The sequence below is a fragment of the Pinus tabuliformis genome, chromosome X (assembly GCF_031772625.1).
Source record: "Pinus tabuliformis cultivar Carrire ecotype Pingquan chromosome X, CPIR1, whole genome shotgun sequence".
Classification (NCBI taxonomy): Eukaryota; Viridiplantae; Streptophyta; class Pinopsida; order Pinales; family Pinaceae; genus Pinus; species Pinus tabuliformis.
In genome coordinates, this window is record NC_142308.1 from 1,328,168,053 (window position 1) to 1,328,189,133 (window position 21,081).

At 40.0% G+C, this 21,081-nt stretch overlaps 1 protein-coding gene across 1 annotated transcript in view; it reads left to right on the top strand.

The window, feature by feature from the left end:
• Positions 1-11,317: 11,317 nt before the first annotated feature.
• LOC149144988 (ribose-phosphate pyrophosphokinase 1-like) overlaps positions 11,318-21,081 on the top strand; it is a 150,464-nt gene continuing 140,700 nt past the window's right edge. The window contains exons 1-2 of the mRNA XM_089453268.1: positions 11,318-11,456; positions 11,589-11,816. Of these exons, the coding sequence (XP_089309394.1) occupies positions 11,676-11,816 (141 nt within the window). The 5' untranslated portion in view covers positions 11,318-11,456; positions 11,589-11,675. The remainder of the gene's footprint in view (positions 11,457-11,588; positions 11,817-21,081) is intronic.

Genomic DNA, 21,081 nt, shown 5'->3' on the forward strand with positions numbered 1-21,081 from the left:
GTCCAATAATCACGATGTGTGTGTCATGGCCAATAAAGGAACCTTGTTAACACTTGGAGAAATAGTTATTAACGGACAAAAAACGTTTTTCCCCATCCCATAACCTTCACTCATGAGATTTTTAATTTCAAACGTTGTAGTGTTTTCTTCTCAATGATGTACGAAAAGAACCCACTTAAGATTGTGGATGACAAATAATCTCAACAATAGAAATGACTGCTAAACATTGTAGATCTGTAGCAATTGATAGAAACAAAACCTGCTAAAGTCTGGATCTATGCTATAATCATAGTTAAACAGTGAAAGAAAGAGTAATAACTCCAAAACATCCAATGGAAACCAGATATGTAAATAATAATTTAATAATAACACCTATGAAGAGAACAAATAAATGTTACCAGTCCCCCTCTATGGGATGGGTTCTTGGCTATCCTGAAACGTTTTCAACTTTTGTAGAGTCTTTCTCCTCTATAATGCATAAACCGAACAAAAATATGGTGTGCGACAATGAAAATAATCAGAGTTACAATAACGGGTGCAACAATAAAAATAATCAAAAGCAAATAATGAATGAAAAACCCTTTTATTTATAGCAAAATATTGAGTTATCCTCGAATAATGAGCAATAATAAAATATTATTGATCCTATTCTTGGAATAACCACTTGGAATACTCTAATAGAAGCATATTCTCTCCTACACAAACTTTCCTTATCAAAGAGTAGACATATAATGTCCTTATTGGTGTTGGAAGACTTTGAGTTGATCATTCAATATATTGCTATTAATTATCTTCCATGAGAAAATAAACTACACCATGTGATTAAGAGAATTAGAAGTCTACATGCTTATTTCTCCTATTCAAAATTCTTTCATACTTTCGAGTCCAATAATCAAGATGTAGGTGCCATGGCCAATAAAGGAACCTTGTTAACGCTTGGAGAAATAGTTATTAACAAACAAAACATGTTTTGCCCCATCCCATAACCTTCACTCATGAGATTTTTAATTTCAAATGTTGTACTGTTTTCTTCTCAATGATGTACGAAAAGAACCCACTTAAGATTGTGGATGACAAACAATCTCAACAATAGAAATGATTGCTAAACATTGCAGATCTGTAGCAACTGATAGAAACAAAACCTGCCAAAGTCCGATCTATGCTGCAATCATAGTTAAACAGTGAAAGAAAGAGTAATAACTCCAAAACATCCAATGGAAACGAGATATGTAAATAATAATTTAATAATAACACCTATGAAGAGAACAAATAAATGTTACCAATCCCTCTCTATGGGATGGGTTCTTGGCTATCCTCAAACGTTTTCAGCTTTTGTAGAGTCTCTCTCCTCTATAATGCATAAACTCAACAAAAATATGGTGCGCGACAATGAAAATAATCAGAGTTACAACAATGGGTGCAACAATGAAAATAATCAAAAGTGAATAATGAATGGAAAACCCTTCTATTTATAACAAAATATTGAGTTATCCTCGAATAATGAGCAATAATAAAATATTATTGATTCCATTCTTGGAATAACCACTTGGAATATTTTATTATATTTGTTTAGGAGGGAAAAAATATTTAAACTTTTATTTAGAAATAATAAATAAATAAATGATTTATTTATCTCCTCAATGAATTAGTTAAGGAATAATAAACAAATAATGATTTATTTAATTATTTCTAAGGGATTTAGTCAAGTTTGATAAAGAATAAGTAGTGATTAATTAATTATTTTTAGAGAAAAATAAGATAAATAATGATTTATCTGTTTATTTTTCATGATTGGGTCAAATTTAACAAGGAATAATAATAAATCAATGGTTTAATTAATTATTCCTACAAGAAAATCAAATAAATAATGATTTATTTAATTATTCTTCCTAGGTTTAGCTATAAAATTACTTAATAAAGATGGTTTATTAGATAATTTCTCACAGTGAAAGCAATTTTACTAGGGTAAAATTGGCTTTACATGGCATACTTAGATCCATCTAGTAAATTAGGCTAGATGATCATTTTTTTGGTGATAACATCAAATATATTGGATGGTAATTGGTTTGTGTCACATGCCAACATCGCTTGCAAAAATCAACTTGCTTGCTAGAAGGAGATATGGAGCAATGCCTAGGATCATTTGATTCTTACTTATAAAATTTGAATTATATGGAACACAAGACTTTGGAATTTTTGGGAGTACAGTGGAAGGTGTTCACTTTCCAAAATTCTAGTTTAATGCTTAATGATAGTTTGTAAGAAGAAATATACTCTTGAGTGGAACTTACTATCTTTATCTTATATATTAGCCAACAATTTCATAATTGTATTTGAATTTACTATCTTTATCTTATATAAGTAAGCCAATAATTTGTATAATTGTATTTGATATACTTTTTTCCAAAAGGTGGAAAAACCTATCAAACTCAGTTTGTCAAACCAACAGTGAGGACAGCCATCTCTGGCTGCTATCCGCGAATGTCAGTTGACACATCACTGTTATCAAGGAAAACCACGCCACCTGAAATAACCCGCTGGTGGTCCGTAAGGGAGCAGGCTTTCACTCCTGCCAGATGCCTCTGGGTCTTGGGCCGTTAACCTGTTTCCTTACGTCCGAGGAAGACGAGCTCTTAGCCAAGCAGAAGCAGTTTTAGGGCATACTCCAGGCCCATGTATTTGATATACTTACTGCAAATATACCACAAATATTCATAATACAAATTGTCATTTCCGTTTAAAAAAATAAAAATAAAAATTATAAATATATAAAACAACCAAACAAAAGCAATATTTCAAAACAACTAAATGTATTATGAATTTGATATATATATATGAAATGTGTTAAGAATATTTTTAAAAAAATAAAATAGAAAAATACGTTGATAGGGTAATTCTTTTTAAAATGTCATAATCCAATAATAAAATGAAATAATAAATTTTTAAGATTATAAATGAAATATATAAATAAGTTATATATATATAATATATATATATATATATATATATTAATTAAATTAAAAAATATATTAATAAAGTTACGAAATAGTATTAAAGGTAATTAAAATTTATTAAATATAAAATAAACAATTAATAAATAAATAAATATTAAATACTTATAATAGAATTTTTTTTATTTTTATTTTTTAACAGAATCGGATACTTGTGTATTATAAAAACCAACAGAAACAGAGTTCTAGTACATAAGTATAGTAGATCTGAGAGCTGAGGATCAAAAACGGGTTCGCAGACCCAGTTTCCTCATTGCTACTATTAGTGTAACTGAAAGCAAAGTAGAAACGGCTATATTGCCGTACAAAAGAACCACCAATCCAACAAAATTTACATTCCATAACCTCTAGGGGAGTTTCTGAGTGACCGAATCATCAGGAAGAGGGTCTTTCCTGATGCTGGCTTTAGTTGAAGCCTCCGCTTGAAAGCTTTGAGTGAGGGAGCGGATGTGCTCGATGGCTTCCTCCAGATGGCTGCACCTCTCCTTCAGCGCCTCTATCTCTGCCTTTCTTTTCTCCAACTTCTTTCGTTTCGACCTACTATCAGCCTGGTAGTCATCCTTCAGTTCATTGAAATGTTTAACAAATCGATTGATCAGGAAAGTATGAGTTTTGCACATGGTGCACTCATTGTTGTTGAAGATCTTGTCTAAAGGATTGCTGGCCTGCTCCTGGGCATTTGGCTGGTCCTGCTGATCCGCCATCCAAACAACCTGTAGATGTGGGTCTTGTAACTGAGGAAGCAGGAGGGAAGCGATATGGGGGAGGGGATAAGTCAGAGAAGAGGGGGGCGAAGCAGCACAGGGAGGGACAAGAAGGGAGGGGATCAGAGGGACACGAAGGTCTCTGCTGCAGCCAGAAAACCACCAGTTAGAAAACTTTAAAACAACAGTAAGAAAGTCTGAGATTACCATGTTCAGAGATCGCGGATCAAGCTCCTGATGATTGCCTTCAGAGGGGAGTCTGCGCCTGAAGAGAGCACACTGAGGATTCCATGCAACGCTGAATAGTGAAGGATCGCTTTGGGCCGAGCTACTATAAATAGAATGATGAGAGTTCCTCCGGTGCTTGGACCAATTCTGAGGAGATCGGCTCTTGATGTGATTGAGATCCTCAGAGAAGATCTTGCTGCGTGCGGAATGGATACAAAGGTGTTGAACCAGAGAGTCAAGGCAAAAAATATCTGCAGAGGGTGTCTGAGACTCGTGGGAGTGGCTGATTGATGTGGTGTGGATCGGAGTTGGGGGGCGGATCTAATTTATGTAGTACTGATTTGTGCAGTCGAGGGGATAGTGCAGGGGATATGAAGATTCGATAAGATACCAGTTTCTAGGAGTGCGAGGTCTGAGATGACTCGGATGGAGGAGCTTACGGAATGGCTTTGTCATAGACATCATCGTTTTCCCTGACCTGACCTGTCTGCCTGCTGATTGCTTTGTTGGCCTGTTCATCGGCCTCCACATTGTTTCCCCTTAGAACATGCTTGAAGACAACCCCGCTGATTTCCTTGATATTTTCCATCACCCTGTATTTGATGCTGTTTAATGCCATTTGATTGAAGTCCTTTCCCGATACCATGGCCGCTATGACTATAGCTGAATCCCCCATAATTAACAGGTTTTGGAGGCCGAGTTTCCTTGCGATCGAGGTCCCCAGGAGGAGGCTATAGGCCTCTGCCTTGTTATTCGACATTGCTCCTAATCCCCATTCATAGGTTGCTATTGTTTTGCCTTGGGGGTCTTTAATGATTCCTCCAGCTCCAGCTTGGCCTGGATTATTTTTTGAGGCCCCGTCAAAGTGTAATGAGGGCCTCCTTTGCTTTTGTATCCAATCTCTGATTTCTTCTTTGGTCCCTCTCAACTTCCAATCAGAATTTCCTTTACCTGCACCAACTGTTTTTTGGATTCGAGCTTCACAACTGAATTTGCTCATCCACTCTGCTTCTCTTGAGTCTCCCGGATTCGAATCCTCCTGGGCTATTCCATTCGCCTCAATGGTTTCTGATATGAGCGCTATGGTTTTTGCTATTGTGTTGGGGATGCTGGGAGCCTTATTATTGAAGATGCTCTTATTTCTGGCGTTCCAAATCTGCCAGCATAGATTTGAGGGAATACTGTTCCACAGCCTTTTAGCCAGGGTCTTGCCTTTTTTGGGAAGGGGATAGCTCTTGCCCCAGTTTTTCTGTAGGAGGGTCAGCTGAGTGGGGAGGCCATCTGTGCTCAACGGACTAGTGATGAGCTTCCAGCATGTCCTCGCAAAGGAGCATTCTAGAAAAAGATGGTTACAGCTTTCTTCCGCTGCCCTACACAGGCAGCATATTGAGGGACCGTGGATACCCTTTTTCCTTAGATTTTCCGCTGTAAGAATTTTACTGTTGAGGAGGGTCCAGTTGAAAATTTTTACCTTTGGAAGGCATTCAATTTTCCAAGCCACCTTGTGGAGAGGCCAGTTGTTTATTGATGATGCGCTTAAAAGGACTTTGTAACCCTCTTTGACTGTGTAGCTTCCACCGTTGGAGTCCCAAACATATTTGTCTTCTGACATTTTATTCAGGGGAGCTGATCCTATGAGTGAAAGCTTGAGATCACACCACAGTTTCTTGAGATCGTTAGGAGGGGAGATAGATTTCCAGCCTGCCCAACTGTTTTGATCCCAGGAGGAGATATCATAGAGGGTCTTTAGGTTTCCCTCTGTCATCCACCTTTGCAGGGGCCTGAAGTTTGTGAAGGCAATCCTGGCTTCTGTGCCCATTATTCTGTCCTCCCATATATTAATGTTTCTACCATTGCCCGGGACTCTTGAGATACATGCTTTGAAGTGGGGGAGGGATTTTTTAATAAGCTTCCAAACCGGGGTGCATTGTCTATCAATGATGGATTCAGAGAGAATGTTGGAATTTGCTCCATTCATGTATTTCTTTTTGATGACCTCTGCCCACCAAGCTCCGTTTTCATTGAGAATTCTCCATATCAATTTGAATCCCATGGCCAAGTTTGCTAATCTTGGGATTCTAATTCCTAGCCCTCCTTTCTCGAAGGGTAAGATGACCTGGTCCCACTTTACTAAGCTGAACTTTTTTGATTCCTGCCTACCTCCTTGCCACAAGAAGCTTCGGATGATAAGTTCCATGTGTTTATGAATGCTGGCCGGGGCAAGAATGGTTGCAAACTGGTAGATTGGGAGGGCTGTAAGAATGGCTTTGATGAGAATTGTCCTTCCTGCTAGGTTGAGCCAAGACACCCCCCAGCTCTGAAGCTTCCCTCTCAGCTTCTCAATTAACTTGACCCAGATTTCAGTTTTGACCTTTTCCTTAGCTAGGGGTAACCCCAAATAAGTGAAATGTGTCCAGTTCCTTTGAGCCGGGATTTCCAAGATTGTGGAGATTCTTTGGATGATATGCCTGGGAACATTCCAAGTGTAGATCATGCACTTGTTATTGTTTAGCTTGCCTCCAGAAGCTTGAAGAAAGAGATCCAGCGCATTCTTGAATCTCCTAGCCATGAGGCTGGAAGCTCCTCCAATTAGAAGAGTATCATCAGCGAAGAGGGAATGGTTTATTCCCTTGGTTCCCCGAACTATGGTGACCCCTGTTATTTCTTTTAGCCTGCGCAAATTCTCCAGGTGTATGCTTAGAGTTTCAGCCATGATGATGTAGAGGAAGGGGGAGAGCGGGCATCCTTGCCTCAAACCCCTTGAGCTTTTAAATGCATTACAGGGCCTGCCATTAATGAGGGGGGCTGTCCAGGTAAATGAGATGCATTCCATGACCCTGCTGATGAAGATCTCGGAAATGCCAAATTTCTTTAGGACCGCCTGAAGGAATTGGTGGTTAACCCGGTCAAAGGCATTCGCCATATCTAGCTTGATGATCATGCCCCTTTCCTTCCTGTTTATGCTGCTGTGTATTGCCTCCTGGATAATAAGAACATTGTCCGTTATTTGTCTTCCAGGAACAAATCCTCCTTGATTCTCAGAGATAAGGGAAGGGAGAATCTTTTTTAACCTGTTAGCTAGGATTTTGGTGATGATTTTGTAGGAGACATTGCACAAGGATATAGGCCGGAATCTATCAAAAGATTGGGGATTAGGGTCTTTGGGAATGAGGGCTATATGGGAGGATTTGATGCTGCTGCCCATTTTGCATTTCGAGAAGAAATTCTTAGCCATTCTGATATAGTCCTTTTTAATAACTTCCCAATGATTTCTATAGAAGGCCACAGTGAACCCATCCGGGCCCGGAGCCTTGTCCATAGCCATGCTAAATATAGACCACTCGATTTCCTCTACCGTGATTTCTTTCTCCAACTCGACATTTTGGGCTTCTGAAATTTTGTTTTCAATTATGCTAAGGAAATCAGAGTTTTCGAAGACCTGAGGATCAGCTGTTAGAAGGTCACAGAAATGCCGGGACGCTGCCTCCTTTATCTCCTCTTGTTCTCTGAGTTCCCTTCCTTCCATCGTAATTTTCTCTATTTGATTCCCTGCCCGCCTGAGCTTAAGGCAGTTATGAAAGAAGGAGGTATTTTTATCTCCCGCCTTGAGCCAAAGACAGCGAGATTTCTGCCTTTGCTCTTCTTCCTCTTTTCTGTTCTGTTTATACAGCTCTTTATACATTTCGTTTTCTTTGTTTTGATCTTCTTCGGTGTCCTGACTTCTTTCTTTTTGTTTGCTCCACTGTTCCAGCTTTGCCTGAAGTTCCAATCTTTTTTTCCCTTCCTCTGTTGCGTGATTTTTTGCCCAATGCTTAATGGTGTTCCTGAGAGACTTGAGCTTAGTTTCCCAGATGTAATGAGGGGAGCCCACAACTTCTTTTACCCATTGTTCCTTGATCAGATCCCTGAATTCATCGCTGCTGTCCCAGGCCTTATTATATTTAAATGGAATCGGTCCCATGTTCTTTCCTTTGTCAAGAATCAAAGCCACTGGTTTGTGATCTGAAATATAGCCTTGAATTATTTTGCTTTGGATGTTTGGGAAACTTGCCACTATTCTCTCTTGGACGAGAATTCGATCTAACCTCTCTTTTATGTTATTGCTGCCTGTTCTTTTATTTGACCAAGTAAAACGCCCATTTTGCGGCGGAATGTCCACTAAGTTATGAGTTTGAATGATTTCTTCTAAAGAATCTCTTGAGGGATCAGCGAAGAAGTTTCCTCCTAGCTTCTCGTCAGCATTCCTTATGAGATTTAAATCTCCGCCCAGGAAAAATTTCCTTCCCTGATCAATCAACAGATCGGAGGTGATTGAGTCCCAACAAGAGGCTTTGTCTCTGTAATGATTGGGGGCATAGATGTTGTAAATTGAGAATACCTCTTTCGAGGCTATGTTTTGTAAGTCTGATCTTATCCACCATCTGTTCTGCATTTGATCTTTGAGTTTCCATTTATTTTTGTCCCAGATTGTCCCTATTCCCCCTGAGGCGCCTACTGCACTCAGTGCTATCCCTTCATAATTTCTGTTTCTTTTTATGCTATTTTGAAATTCTTGGTCAATGATTTTGGTCTCCTGAAGGAGGAGAATGTCTGGATGTTCAGCTTTGAGAAGATCTCGGACTGCATTTGATTTTAGGGAGGAGCCCATCCCCCTACAGTTCCAGGAGACCAATATCATCATTTACCTTGTTTGCTGTGAGCCCCGCTTTTCTCTTTCATTTTTTCCCCACTTCCTTTAGTTTTATCTAGAAATGTATCCATTGGTTGTTGAGTCCCTGTGGCCATTTCTTTTGCAGCGTTTTCATCCCTTATCTCTTTGTTTGACTTCCTTCCAACTTTTCTGGGAGGGTCGGTGGAGAGGTTGTTTTCCTTCGTCTTGTTCCTAGTTAAGATTCTTTCCACTGTCGGGGGAGGGGAGGGTTGGGGGGGAGAGATATTGGAGGGGGTTACCGAGGGGCCTCGCGGGGATGGAGGAGGGGATGGGGGTTCCTCTGCAGACAAGGATTCAAAAGGGTTGGAGGAGGAGGGGAAGGAAGGGCCCGATCCGGAGGGTTGAGAGGGGGGGAGGGGATCTTCAAGGAGGGGCTTAGAGAATGGGCCAGGAGGGGGATTCGATTTTTTCTTTTTGACAATTTCCCAAGCTTCTTCAGGAGCTTCTACGTTGCCTTCAGATACATTTGATTTAGATTTGCTACATCTATTGGCGAAATGCCCATATTCGTGACATACCTTGCACTTGAATGGCAGCTGCTCGTAGTCCACTTGCTGTATGTGCGTCCACTGATCCACTTTGAGTTTGATTGCTTCCGGCAGTCCCTTACCAAGATCTACTTCTACGCATATCCTCGCACAGGCATGCATGTTCTCCTTTGGTTCAGACCTGTCAATATATTTCCCGACGACATTCCCTATGGCTTTCACTGATTCATCCCCCCAGCAATGTAGCGGCAAATGGGGCAGGCGAACCCAGACGGGGACAGCGCTGGGAACGTCCATCTCTGGGTCGAAATCAGGGGTCCATCTATTCAGATAAAGGCCCCGAGAGTCCATGAAATAGGGGCCATTTCTGAAGATGAGGTTACGATCCTCCATTGTTTCAAAAAGGAAGGTGAAAAACCCCCTTCCACAGAACCTGATTGCTATTTTCCCTTGCACTATCGAGTTCCAGTTTCTCTCGACCCATTTTTGGACTGATCGAGGAGAAGGCCACAATCCCGTGAACTGGCCAACCAGGCCTCTTTCTGCTAAGGCAACTGCTGCTCTCCTCGGAAGGGAAGGAGGGAGCGAGACTTCCGGAATTTCGTCTAACTTCTTGATGAACTTAGAAGCTGAGGGGCGGATTTTGTTTGCTGCATTCTCAGGGATGAGAGCAGCGAAAGATTTCTCCAGATCGAGCGGATCCTGAGACGAAGGATCCATTTCAGGCATTCGGAGGGGGTCGAGGGGTTCAGAAGGGGAACCGGGGGAGGCCCCGGTGAAGGGAGAGATCAGAGACCCGATGGCAGGTCAGAGGGGCAGGAGGCCCCAGGCAAAGAACGGGTCAGAAGGGCAGGAGGCCCCAGGCAATGAGAGGGACAGCAGAGGGGGAGCACGGGCCCAGCAGCAGCGCTGCCAGGCGCGGGCGCGCTGGGGAAAGCAGGTCAAAAGAGCATGGAGCAGGAAATCGCCAGAGCCGCCATCCTGTCGATGTGTGATATCGTAACTCTACGTAATAGAATAATTTTTACAACTATAACTAAATTTTATAGAAATATTGATATACTAATTTTATTTATAATATTTATATAATAAAAACTAAATAGTTAAGTTTTATTAGGGTAATTAGTTGAGGATGAGTCTCGTCAGCAAGGCGACTTAAGATCAAATTTTACGGGCTGGTTGTTCATGCTAGGGGAGGTAACATGCTAAAAAATCCAGTCAACTAAGCGCTGGGGTGGTTGTTCATGCTAGGGGAGGTAACATGCTAAAAGATCTGGTGCGATTCTTGGATGCCTTTGACAACTTAGATGCCCTAAGCCACAGTTCCTCAAGCCATAAGTCAAGTCTAGAAGATCACATATAACTTAACAAACAAAAAAATATAATAATAAAAACTAAATAATTTATTTATTTTTATTTTTCTTATCATTCATTATATAAAAATCAATATATGATTAATTTTTTTTTTTCTTTTATGAATAATATTTATATTTTATAAATATAAATACTCATTAAATTTTATTTATTTATTTTATATTTTATAAATAATATTTATATTTTTAAAAAATTTGAATAACAAAACATCCTTTGGAGACATGTAGGTGACCACCCGTTTATCCCCGAGTGGGCCATCAGGGGCAACCAAGCACGGTCTCCCAGCCCATTGCTGGATGGTCCCAGATGAACGGCCCTTCCTTTACTTTCGGTAAACCTTGAACCTTCGGCCAACCGTTATGGTTTTCTTAATTTATATGATATATTGTTATATAACTAACAAGCTCTCTTGAGGTTTTGTAAGTTTGAGATGTTTTCCTACTTGAAGTAATGGTTGACAATTATCCATCGTAATAGGATATAAATTGTATTTTAGTATTTATTATTTTGTCATTTTTGTAACTATTATATTAGGAAAAAAAATCGTTACATCATCATAGATTTGGGAAGAAAAAAACATAGATTTGAGAAGGAAAAAACAAAAGTTGACTCTGAAGTTTAAGATATTTTTTGATGTAATTTTTTATATAATTCAATTTTGAAAAATATAAATATATTATTATTATTATTATTATTTCATAAAATTAATGGTTTTTATTTTTTTATTAATATATATATAGATATATATTGAACTTTCTGGAGTTTGATCAAAATTAAATTGTATAATTATAACCTGCCCAAGGCCAGCTCTGGGGATGAAATATGGAACATTCATTTTCACACAAAAATGCTTACATGGGCTTTAACATTAGAATATCGGCATTCTGCTCTTTGTTTATAATATTGGCCATTGGTGTCAATGAAAGTCTAAAATGATGGGGTATTGATTCCAAAATTTTCTACTGGACGGTTCCCTGTCTCTCTGACCATTTCTTTTAATTCGAAATATGATTTTGCAGATCTATTTCAGAAATACTTTTCTAAAAATAAATTTTAATTTGAAAAAAAGCAGAGGAAAAAGCATCTGCCTGCGGAAGTTAAATTCTACAATCTCTGAGAAAATAACCCCTCTTATCATCAAGGCGTAAGGCTTCTTTCAATGGCGGCGTCCTCTTCTCTGGTAGACATACGTGGATGGCCATATGGATCATCACCATCCACATTCTTGACCGGCGAGTCGAGGGTGTTCGCTAAGTCTGTTTCAGGCCTTCAGCCTCTGCCATGTCGCCTTCATATTACGGTCAGTACCCTCTTCTTCTTCTTCCAATTTTTATTTCCAGCTGAGCGGCATTTTAGTTCATAGTTTTGTGGGCTCTAGGTATAGGTTTCAAGAACGAAAAATTGCGTAGTCTGAGGTGGTTTACTAATTATTTTGGACTCTAAACATCCATGTCACATGGATGGTCGGAGGACTCTGATTTTTTTCTCAGTGTCTATGCCATTGCTATAAAAATCCCCCCAAAATCGGGAAACATAAAGAACTGTTTCAAGTCACGATACCTTAAAAATCCCCAAGTGATTAATTTTAGATGAATAAATACACAGTATATGGAGTTATTAGTTATCATTGCACTACTCAATGCACTCTGTAATGAAATCAGGAACTTGCCCTTTGACCATATGTTTATGAATTCTGTTAAGTTTTTGGGTTTGTTTCTTCACTTGCGTTTATGTTTAAGAGTTGGGTTCAGTCTTTGATTTTGTTTCTCCATTGTATTCGTGTTTATGAATTGGGTTTGTTTCTTCATTAGGTTCATGCTTAACATTTGGGTTGAGTCTCTGGTTTTGTTTCTTCATTGTGTTCATGAGTTGGGTGGATTCTTTGGGTTTGTTTCTTCATTGTGTTCATGTTTATGAACTGGGTTCAGTCTTTGGGTATGTTTCTTCATTGCATTAATGTTTATGAACAGGGTTCAGTCGTTGGGTCTGCTTTTTCATCGTACGCGTATGTGGAGCTAAAAAATATTTGTTAGGTTGTCTCAATCCAGTTGGAGGTTAAGGGTAATAGGAATGCAATATGCCTCAGCAGCTCCAACTTGTATTAAATGTCAATTTTGTAATAAACTCAGTTTAATATAAATAAACATCAAAGAAGTTAAGGATATGGTTCTATGAGACAGGGATAAAAGTTGCTAGAGATCAACACATTTTGTACTATAGAGATATGGCCTTTTCCTAGATCATTAAAAAATAGTCTCGACAAGATGCTGCTCAAGACTCTTAAGTTTTGTCAAGCATCTGCCACCTTTCAAGTGGTGGGATACTGTTTTGCCTTATCAGATGTGAGGTCTGGCCAGACATAACGGTCAAACTCTACTGCTTTACAACAGTCCATTTGCAGAGGTGCACTGGTCCATGAGGGGCGAACATGCCCTTGCTGAGTTTGGAATCTGGGTGGGCGCTAATAGGTCAAGATGAATAAGAAGTTGTTCTTTTGTTTTCTGTCAAGTATTCTTTCTATTGCTGTTTTACTATGTCTATCAGATTTCTTATATTCAACATGCTTTTAGAGCTAAAATTGACTGTGCTTCTAACGAGCAGGAGTCAATTTTGAGTCCAGGGAGGGGGCGCTGTAGACTGCAAGTTGGAGAGCATACCTGCCTGATTCAATCTTCAGATTTTTGAGAGAGCTGTTGGTTCCGTAGGAGTCAAGGAGCCACTCTAGTCAATGCTAGTAGTTGTCGGTGAAGACTGTAGGTCTTTCATGCAGCTTAGAAGTGTTGCATGCTAGGTAAGGAGAAAGAGTTGTATGAAGCTAAGAAGTGTTGCATGTTGGCTGGGAAGTGTTGTGTGTTGGTTGAGAAGCATTGCATGAAGCTAAGGGGTGTTGCCTCCAAGGAGGAAGAAACTCAAGTTTGAGATGGGGTTGTAGACTATAGGGCACAAGTTGCTGAGTATGCTTTCCCTATTTAGTCCTCAGAATTTTGAAAGAGATGTTGGTTTTAAGGAATCATGCCTTACTGGTGAAGCTGGCGTTTTAGTCAGTTTTTGCTAAAGAGGTCATTATTGTTGGTTTAAATTTTAGGCTGTAGACACTAGCCAAGGAGAGTTGCATGATGGCTGAGAAGAGTTTCATGATGTCGAAAGGTGTTGTTTGTTGGTTGAGAAGCCTTGCATGAAGCCAAGGAGTTTTTCACCTTAGCTAAGAAGAGTCGCATGAAGTTGAGAAGTGTTACAAGACTTACAAATGAAGAGGTTGCAAGTCTATGACCTGGGTTGTCAAGGAACTGAGACTGATAAATTTGATATTTTGTTTGTCATAATTACAATTTACAACTAATTCATTTTGGCAACTTGGCACATGCAGGCTGTGAGAAGGAGCACCATCAATTTGAGAGAGTAGGGCGAGGCCTGCAAGGTCCATGACTTGCTCGAGGTGTGGTTCATTAAGGGTGCCAAAGGGTGGATTAATCAACCTTCTTGTTTTACCACAAAATTACCCTCCCTAGCTGTAGCTCCTTTATATGCTAGCTTGTCTGCCCACCCATGGAACCTATGAGGTATGAGAATAACATAATGACTATTGGATATAGTACGACAGGTGTTCAAATTTTGATTTCATAATAGCAGATCTGTACTCGAAGACTTGCTGAAACTGAAAACATTAAGAAACACCATTGATAACTTTAGATTTTTGAAAACCAAAAGTATAGGAGTATTGATAAGGAATGTGGACATTGCAATTTTAGATCACTCCAGCAAGTGATGGTGTGTATATATGAGAAATACCAAATCTGCAAATAAAAGCCAACAAGCTAGAAATATGTAGCAATAATCACATAACTTTTCATGGTCGTTGAAAGAATAAATAATGATTACTTTGTTTGTTAATGCGCCAGCCATCTCTTTTTGTAGAATAAGTAAGGGATTCAGCATGCAAAAATGTCGAGGATTAGAAAAGTGTAACTCCCTAAGTAATGTGCCCCAACATGTGCCAAGAATAAGTAGACACATTCTTCCATGTGGTGGCTGTTACCGATGTATATATAGAGGTAACCATAGGAGAAAGTTTTTCTCCCATGATGTAGATTTCAGGCCAGCAGCCTCATGTGCCCCTTAGATAGAGCCTCTCAGATGTTTCTCACTCGTTGTTCAGCTCATTCACTTGATTAGCATACTCATCAGATGAAGGCGGGTCAACAATCATAAGGTACAGTAGCCATTGATTTGCACAAAGTGCTTACATATTTTAGGCATCTAAGTAAGGATCATGGGTTGAAGTCAGATAATGGATCATGACGTTCGGAAATTATACTTGTTGCCTTTTTTCACCTTGGTGGTCATCTTTTCTTTCTAGTCTAGTGTAATCACACTGGGGATTTTCTTTCACTATTAAGGAGGGGCACACAATGGAGGCCTATATAGAGACAACATATCCATACTTAACACTTGCCATCTATTCCTTCTCTATTGTCCTCTCTTTTGGGTTGTTTGTTGTTAGTAACTTGTATTGGTTCCCTGTTTGCCTCATCCTATGAGAAGAAGGGGTTTGGAAATGCCCAAAGGTTGATGTGGCTGCAAAAAGAAAGAATACAAGAGTATGCCCAAATTCTTAAAATGCGAAAATGTGGCAAGTGATGAATTATGATTAAAAGTCAAGTTAACTTGAGCTCTACCTTGTCATGTGAGGCCATCACCCTAGTCCCATGCATATCATGATCTATCAACATAAAAGGGACTTGAATAAATATCCCAACCTTTATGAGTAATCAATTGCCCATCCTAAAGGCAGTTTTAAAGAAAATCAATGAAGCTTGTAAAGCAAGCTAATTAAAGCAAAGACAAAGGCCAATTAGAGGGTGGATAAATTAGTGTCGAGGAAAGGGTAGCTCAAGTAATGCAAGTGCTCCCTTCATAAATGCACAGATGGAAGAAGGTCTTGCATGGCCCATATATAAAATTGACACCTCTCATGAAGACCACCCCTGACCATATCACCTATCACTTATACCTATTGATTGAAGGGTTAGCTAAGAAATCGTTCCTCCCTTGGGGTTGGAAGCACCTAATAGGGGTAATTGATAACCCTGCCATATCTAAAACTAGTAGGATTTATGAGGTCTTAAATTGGTGTGAAGTTTGAAGGAGATACTTAATGTGATATACTTATATGGCATTGACATTAAATATGGTCCTCTTTTTATGCTTCACAGACTCTTGTATGCTTGTTTGTTGGTCTTACTTGATTCCTTGAGCTTATGTTTGGTGATGATCTAGACATAATCATGGACTTTTGGAGGACGTTGATGATGCTTCTCTTACACTTCATGGACAATGCTACATACACTTTGGATGGTGTTTGACTTGATGATGAATGTTGAGCTTGATGATGGGTTGGCACACTTTCAGAGACACTCTTCCATCATTTCGACCTTGGATGTTGCCTTATTGAGCTAGGACATTGTGCATATGAGGTGATGTGGTACCTTGTACATGATGTGGGGCATGGATGGAAGGTGTTGGGCATGAGGAGGCGCCTTTTTAATTATGAAACATGACCCTTGGACAAGGAGACATGCCTTCTGATGAATTGTTGCACCTTTTGAGGAGAGACATGTCTTTTGGAGATGACATCACCTCTTTTGAGGTTTTACACTCACACATGTGACCTTTTGAGGGCATCTTTCATTGTATTTTCATTTTTGAGACTACTTTGGGAGTCCACTTGAGACCTATGCACTTTGTGTCACTGTTTTTTTATGTTTTAGGGCATTTAGTCTTAATTTAGGTTGAGCGCTTGGTTGTCCTAGTATAAATAGAGAGCGCCAGCCTTCATTTGATCATTGTGCACTTGGGAGACACATTTCTCTTGTATTACATCTCTTCTTTTCTTGTTTGATATGGAGCACTAGTTGAGTGAATTTCATTGGGGACTCGTTGATGTGGATTTGACACTCTTTTCATGGATTGATTATGGTGAAGCTTCGATGGATGCATTATAAACTGTTAAAATTGGCAACTAGGGCCAAACTCCACGTGGGTCATCTTATTAATGGCAGCTGATATTTTTCTTGGATCCCTCTCATCAAGAGGTGTAGGATTGATCTAAAGATCATTTGATTCCGATAAGTATTCATGGAGATATGAATTTATTTGTGTTATGGGACAATTCGTCAAGGTCAGCCAACAACCAAATAAACCCCTCATGTGCTCCACGTTTTTGTATAAATATAGGTGCCTTAAATTATTTGAGAACACAACTCTTCCTCTCTCCACTTGTTTTGGGTTTGTCTTCTCTCAAGAAGGACGCAGTGGAGAGGGTCATCTAAAAGAGCCCTAGACGCAATCATCTAGGAGAGCCCTAGCCGCAGTCTTGGAGGAGATCTGGCCGCAGATCTAAGAAGCCCTAGCTGCAGTCAATAGAAGTTCTAATGCATAGTAAGGGAGCCCTAATCTGCAGCAAAGGGAAGGCTCTAATCCACAACAAAGGGAGCCCTAATCCGCAGCAAAGGGAAGGCTCTAATCCACAACAAAGGGAGCCCTAATCCGCAACAAAGGGAAGGCTCTAATCCGCAACAAAGGGAGCTCTAACCGCAACAAAGGGAAGGCCCTTATCCGTAGCTAATGGGAGCCCTAAACCACTGTTAAGAGGAAGCCCTAAACTGTTGTCAAGAGGAGCCCTGAGTCAAGGCCTTAGCCGCAGCATAAGAAGGACTTCATCCGCAACAGAAGGGACCTTATCATAGCATGAAGCAACGTGGGCATGGACAACAGCAAGACAGGGAAGTCACAGTCACAAGGAGGAGAGATTTAGGGCTGTATATGTATGCGTTTGAGTGTAGGTAAGTGTTGTCAGCTTGCCCGAGTTCATGAGGAAAGAAACGCTGCTGTTTGGGTATCATTTGGGAAGGCAGAGTGCTACAGCTAACTGTTGTGCTAGGCTGCAAACCAGAGCACACAACTGGGGTTGTGTCAAGGACTGTCAAGGGTGGACAACACCTTCAAAGGGCAGCGTGGCATGAGGGAAAGCTCTTCAAGATAAATTGCAGTCCTAAAAGGACTTATCTATTGACTGTGTGGTAGCCCTAACCTGAACATAGTCATAACAGCAATAGGCAACAATACATATGATCAATATTGCTAGACATAGGTGCTCCAATGCGACAGCATGGCAACGATGAGGTATTATAACATGCATGGTAAAACATGATGCAACATGGGACAATTGCAAGCATGGAGAATCATGGACAACAGCAGCATGGTAAAGCATGGACAACTGCAAGTAAAGCGCTATATGGGACAACAATATAGTACTTGATGCAGCTAGGACACAAAGCAGCAATGGTGCAGCAAGCACATGGGCATAGCATGGTGCAGCCGTGGCACTAGGTAAACACTGGGACAACAACAACATGAGGTCCAATATTGTGATGATGGGTGCAGCATGGTGAGGTGCAACATATGGACAAGATGCAGCGCATGATAGGTGAATGAGTCATCTTGGAGAATCAGTTGAAGCAGCGTGTCTTCAACTGATCTCATGTAGAGATAATATATTAGTCGAAGTATTGACTTTTGTTGTAAATGTACTATCTCTCTCTCTCTCTCTCTACTGAACTATTGAAGAACATATAAGAAGAATTGATCAAGGGTTTCCCCACATTGGGGTTTGTCCCTGGCTAGCGCCACATCTTGTGTCCTCTTGTCTTGGCTTGTTTTCTTCGATTTGTGTTTATGTTCTATCTGCAGTTTACTTTAATGCTGATGTGATTGCTAAAGATATTGAGCTAACTGTGAAAATTGAAATAAATTGCTCTAAGCATAGAACATACCTAAACTTAACATAAACCAAGTAAGTGGTCGACTTTTATCTTGGTTATTATTCTATAGATGATTGTAATTAAGTACTAAGCAAATGGGCACAATATTTTGTTTTCATTGTCCTTCTTAGACAAACCCTTCTTCCAAGACTTTGAGAAGTAGCAAGTGGGCTCTTTCTCTTAGCTCATTTTTGAAAATTGAGAGCCTTGATTCAAACCTAAGTTGCATGGTATGGGGAAATGGAAACACAAATTTGAAAAAAGGGGAATGTGCTTGAAACGTGACCCCTTAAAAATCAGGAAACGTGGTGAATATATATATATATATTTCAGAAGATTATACCAAAACTTTGAAAGAAAATATTTTAACATTATAATTTAGAATACAGATATAGATTCATGAATAAACTAGCAAGTTGGGTGGGGTAAGTAACCAACTCCATGAGACAAGTCAACAATAGACCTCCACCAAGATTGAATCATACCACATCATCACAAAATGTTCCCAGTTTCAAAACCCTCCAAGGAAACTAGGGTGCTTAGGAGATATGAAGAGCATATTCATCATAAAGTGCAATCTTAATGTCCGTAAAATAAGCCAAGTGCTCTAGCAATAAAGCAATGAATGGCACATGGAGTAGGTTGACCTCTTAAGCCATGACATATCACCATGGAAACTATGCCATAAAGGGAGCACTCTATGAAAGTCCTTGTCTGTTAAGTGTCATTTAGTATCATCATAGACATCTTCAACACCGAGCTCTCACCATCAAGGATAACCACTGATATAATGGAATCAATCATTAGAAGCATATCTATTGTGTGAAGAGAGATCAGCATGTGTTCCAATAAAAGGGAGCACTGTATATAACACTATCGTATGTCCAAATGTGGAACCAAGCAAATGATCCAATGAGTATGGAATAAAGGTGTTAAGATGGCAAGATGGCTTAAAGCACTTTAGGAAATCTGATCTTCTAACAGGTTGCAAAAAAGATCTGAAGATGAGGCTGCAAGATGTGGGAACTTCATTTAAGCTGTTCCATAACTTTGTACCAGATATCCTTCACCTGTCGGGGATAAAGATGACCCTCAGGTCCCTACTGGCTGTTCAAACAACTCTGAAACAGGGGACAAGATAGCAGCATCACCGTCTTCTTTTTGGACATTCTTGTTGGGCCTGAAAAATAGTGTATCCTTATACTACTGTGTCAAGCTGCTATAGGTCTGAAAATAATGTTGTAGATGACAGCATTTCTACAGATGACAGGTTGTAATGTTTATCCACCTAAAAATCATGTTTTTTGGCTGAAATGGTTGTATGGGCTTGAAATGTGTTGTACGGCACTTGATACATGTTAATTTATGGTATGTTCTATGTGTAGAGCAGTTTACTTCAAATTCTTCTTATTAGCCACTGTTTAGCAATCACATTTAACATATAGTAAAACGCTGATAGAACATTAATAGATCGACAGAAAACAAGCCAAGACAAGAGACACCAGATGTGGCGGCTAGCCAGGGACAAACCCCAATTTGGGGAAGCCCTTTGATCGATTCTTCTATAATCTTCAATAGTTCAGCAGAGAGAGAAATAGTACAAATATACAAATCTGTAATTTTATGACAGCAGCAGCAAACCCTAACCAGCAAAGTCAAAGCTGGTCAAACAAGATAGAATTGACCTCCAATCAGCTTGGTCAATATCCCAGTCAACTCGGCCTCCAACAGCAAGAAGAGGCAGCCCATAAACAGTCCGAAAAACCCAGTCAAATGAAGTCAACTGAAGTCAACCTGCTGCCAGCAATTAGGGCAGTCAACGCTGGTCAAACCAGAGGTCAGAATGCCTTGGTTTGCATGCCAAAATCTGCGGCCTGCCTAGGAGAGACAGCCACACCAAAACCGCACTCAAGAAAAGCCCATGCTGGTCAACGCTGGTCAAAGATACTTCTGCAGCCCTGGTCAATGCAGTCAAACAGTTCTGCGTCCTCTTACTTCGTTCTCCTCTTTCCCACGTGTGTGCTGCTCCTTGTGTGTAAATCCAATCAACAAAGGAGAGAAGAATGTGAGAGATGAGATGAGTGAATAATGCCTCAACCTATCTTGTATTTATATGAAACGTTGAGCATGTATGTTACACATTTAGCTGCTGGCCGACCTTGACAATTTGTCAAGTAAATACAAATAAATTCATATCTCCATAAATACTTGTCGGAATCGGATGATCGTCAGATCAATCCTACACCTCTTGACGAGAGGAATCCAAGAAAAATATCAGCTGCCATAAATAAGATGACCCACATGGAGTTTGGCCCTAGTTGCCAATTTTAACACTCCCTCTCAACTAGGGAGAACTCCATCTGCTAATCCATCTGACCACCTGTACTATCTCTGCCATCAAATGCACTGCCTTGCACTACTCGGCTTTGCTTTGCTCTGCTGAACTATGAAGAAGAAGAAATGATCGAGGATGTATCATACCATCCTCCACTGGTCCGAAGTCAATCCCAGAGAGTGTGTCATACCACTCTTACTGATCCCAGATCAGTGCCAGAAGAGAGTGTCTCAAACCACTCATACTGATCCCAGATCAATGGAGGTCATCCTAGCATAGGGAGTACGGTAGATACAACGATGCGTCCATCGATAGTACTACTATGGTCCCTAACCCCATTTCCCTGCTCATTGGCCAGATGAGAGGTACTTCCCATGAGTCCCAGACTGCATGGGTAGGATGCCTCGACA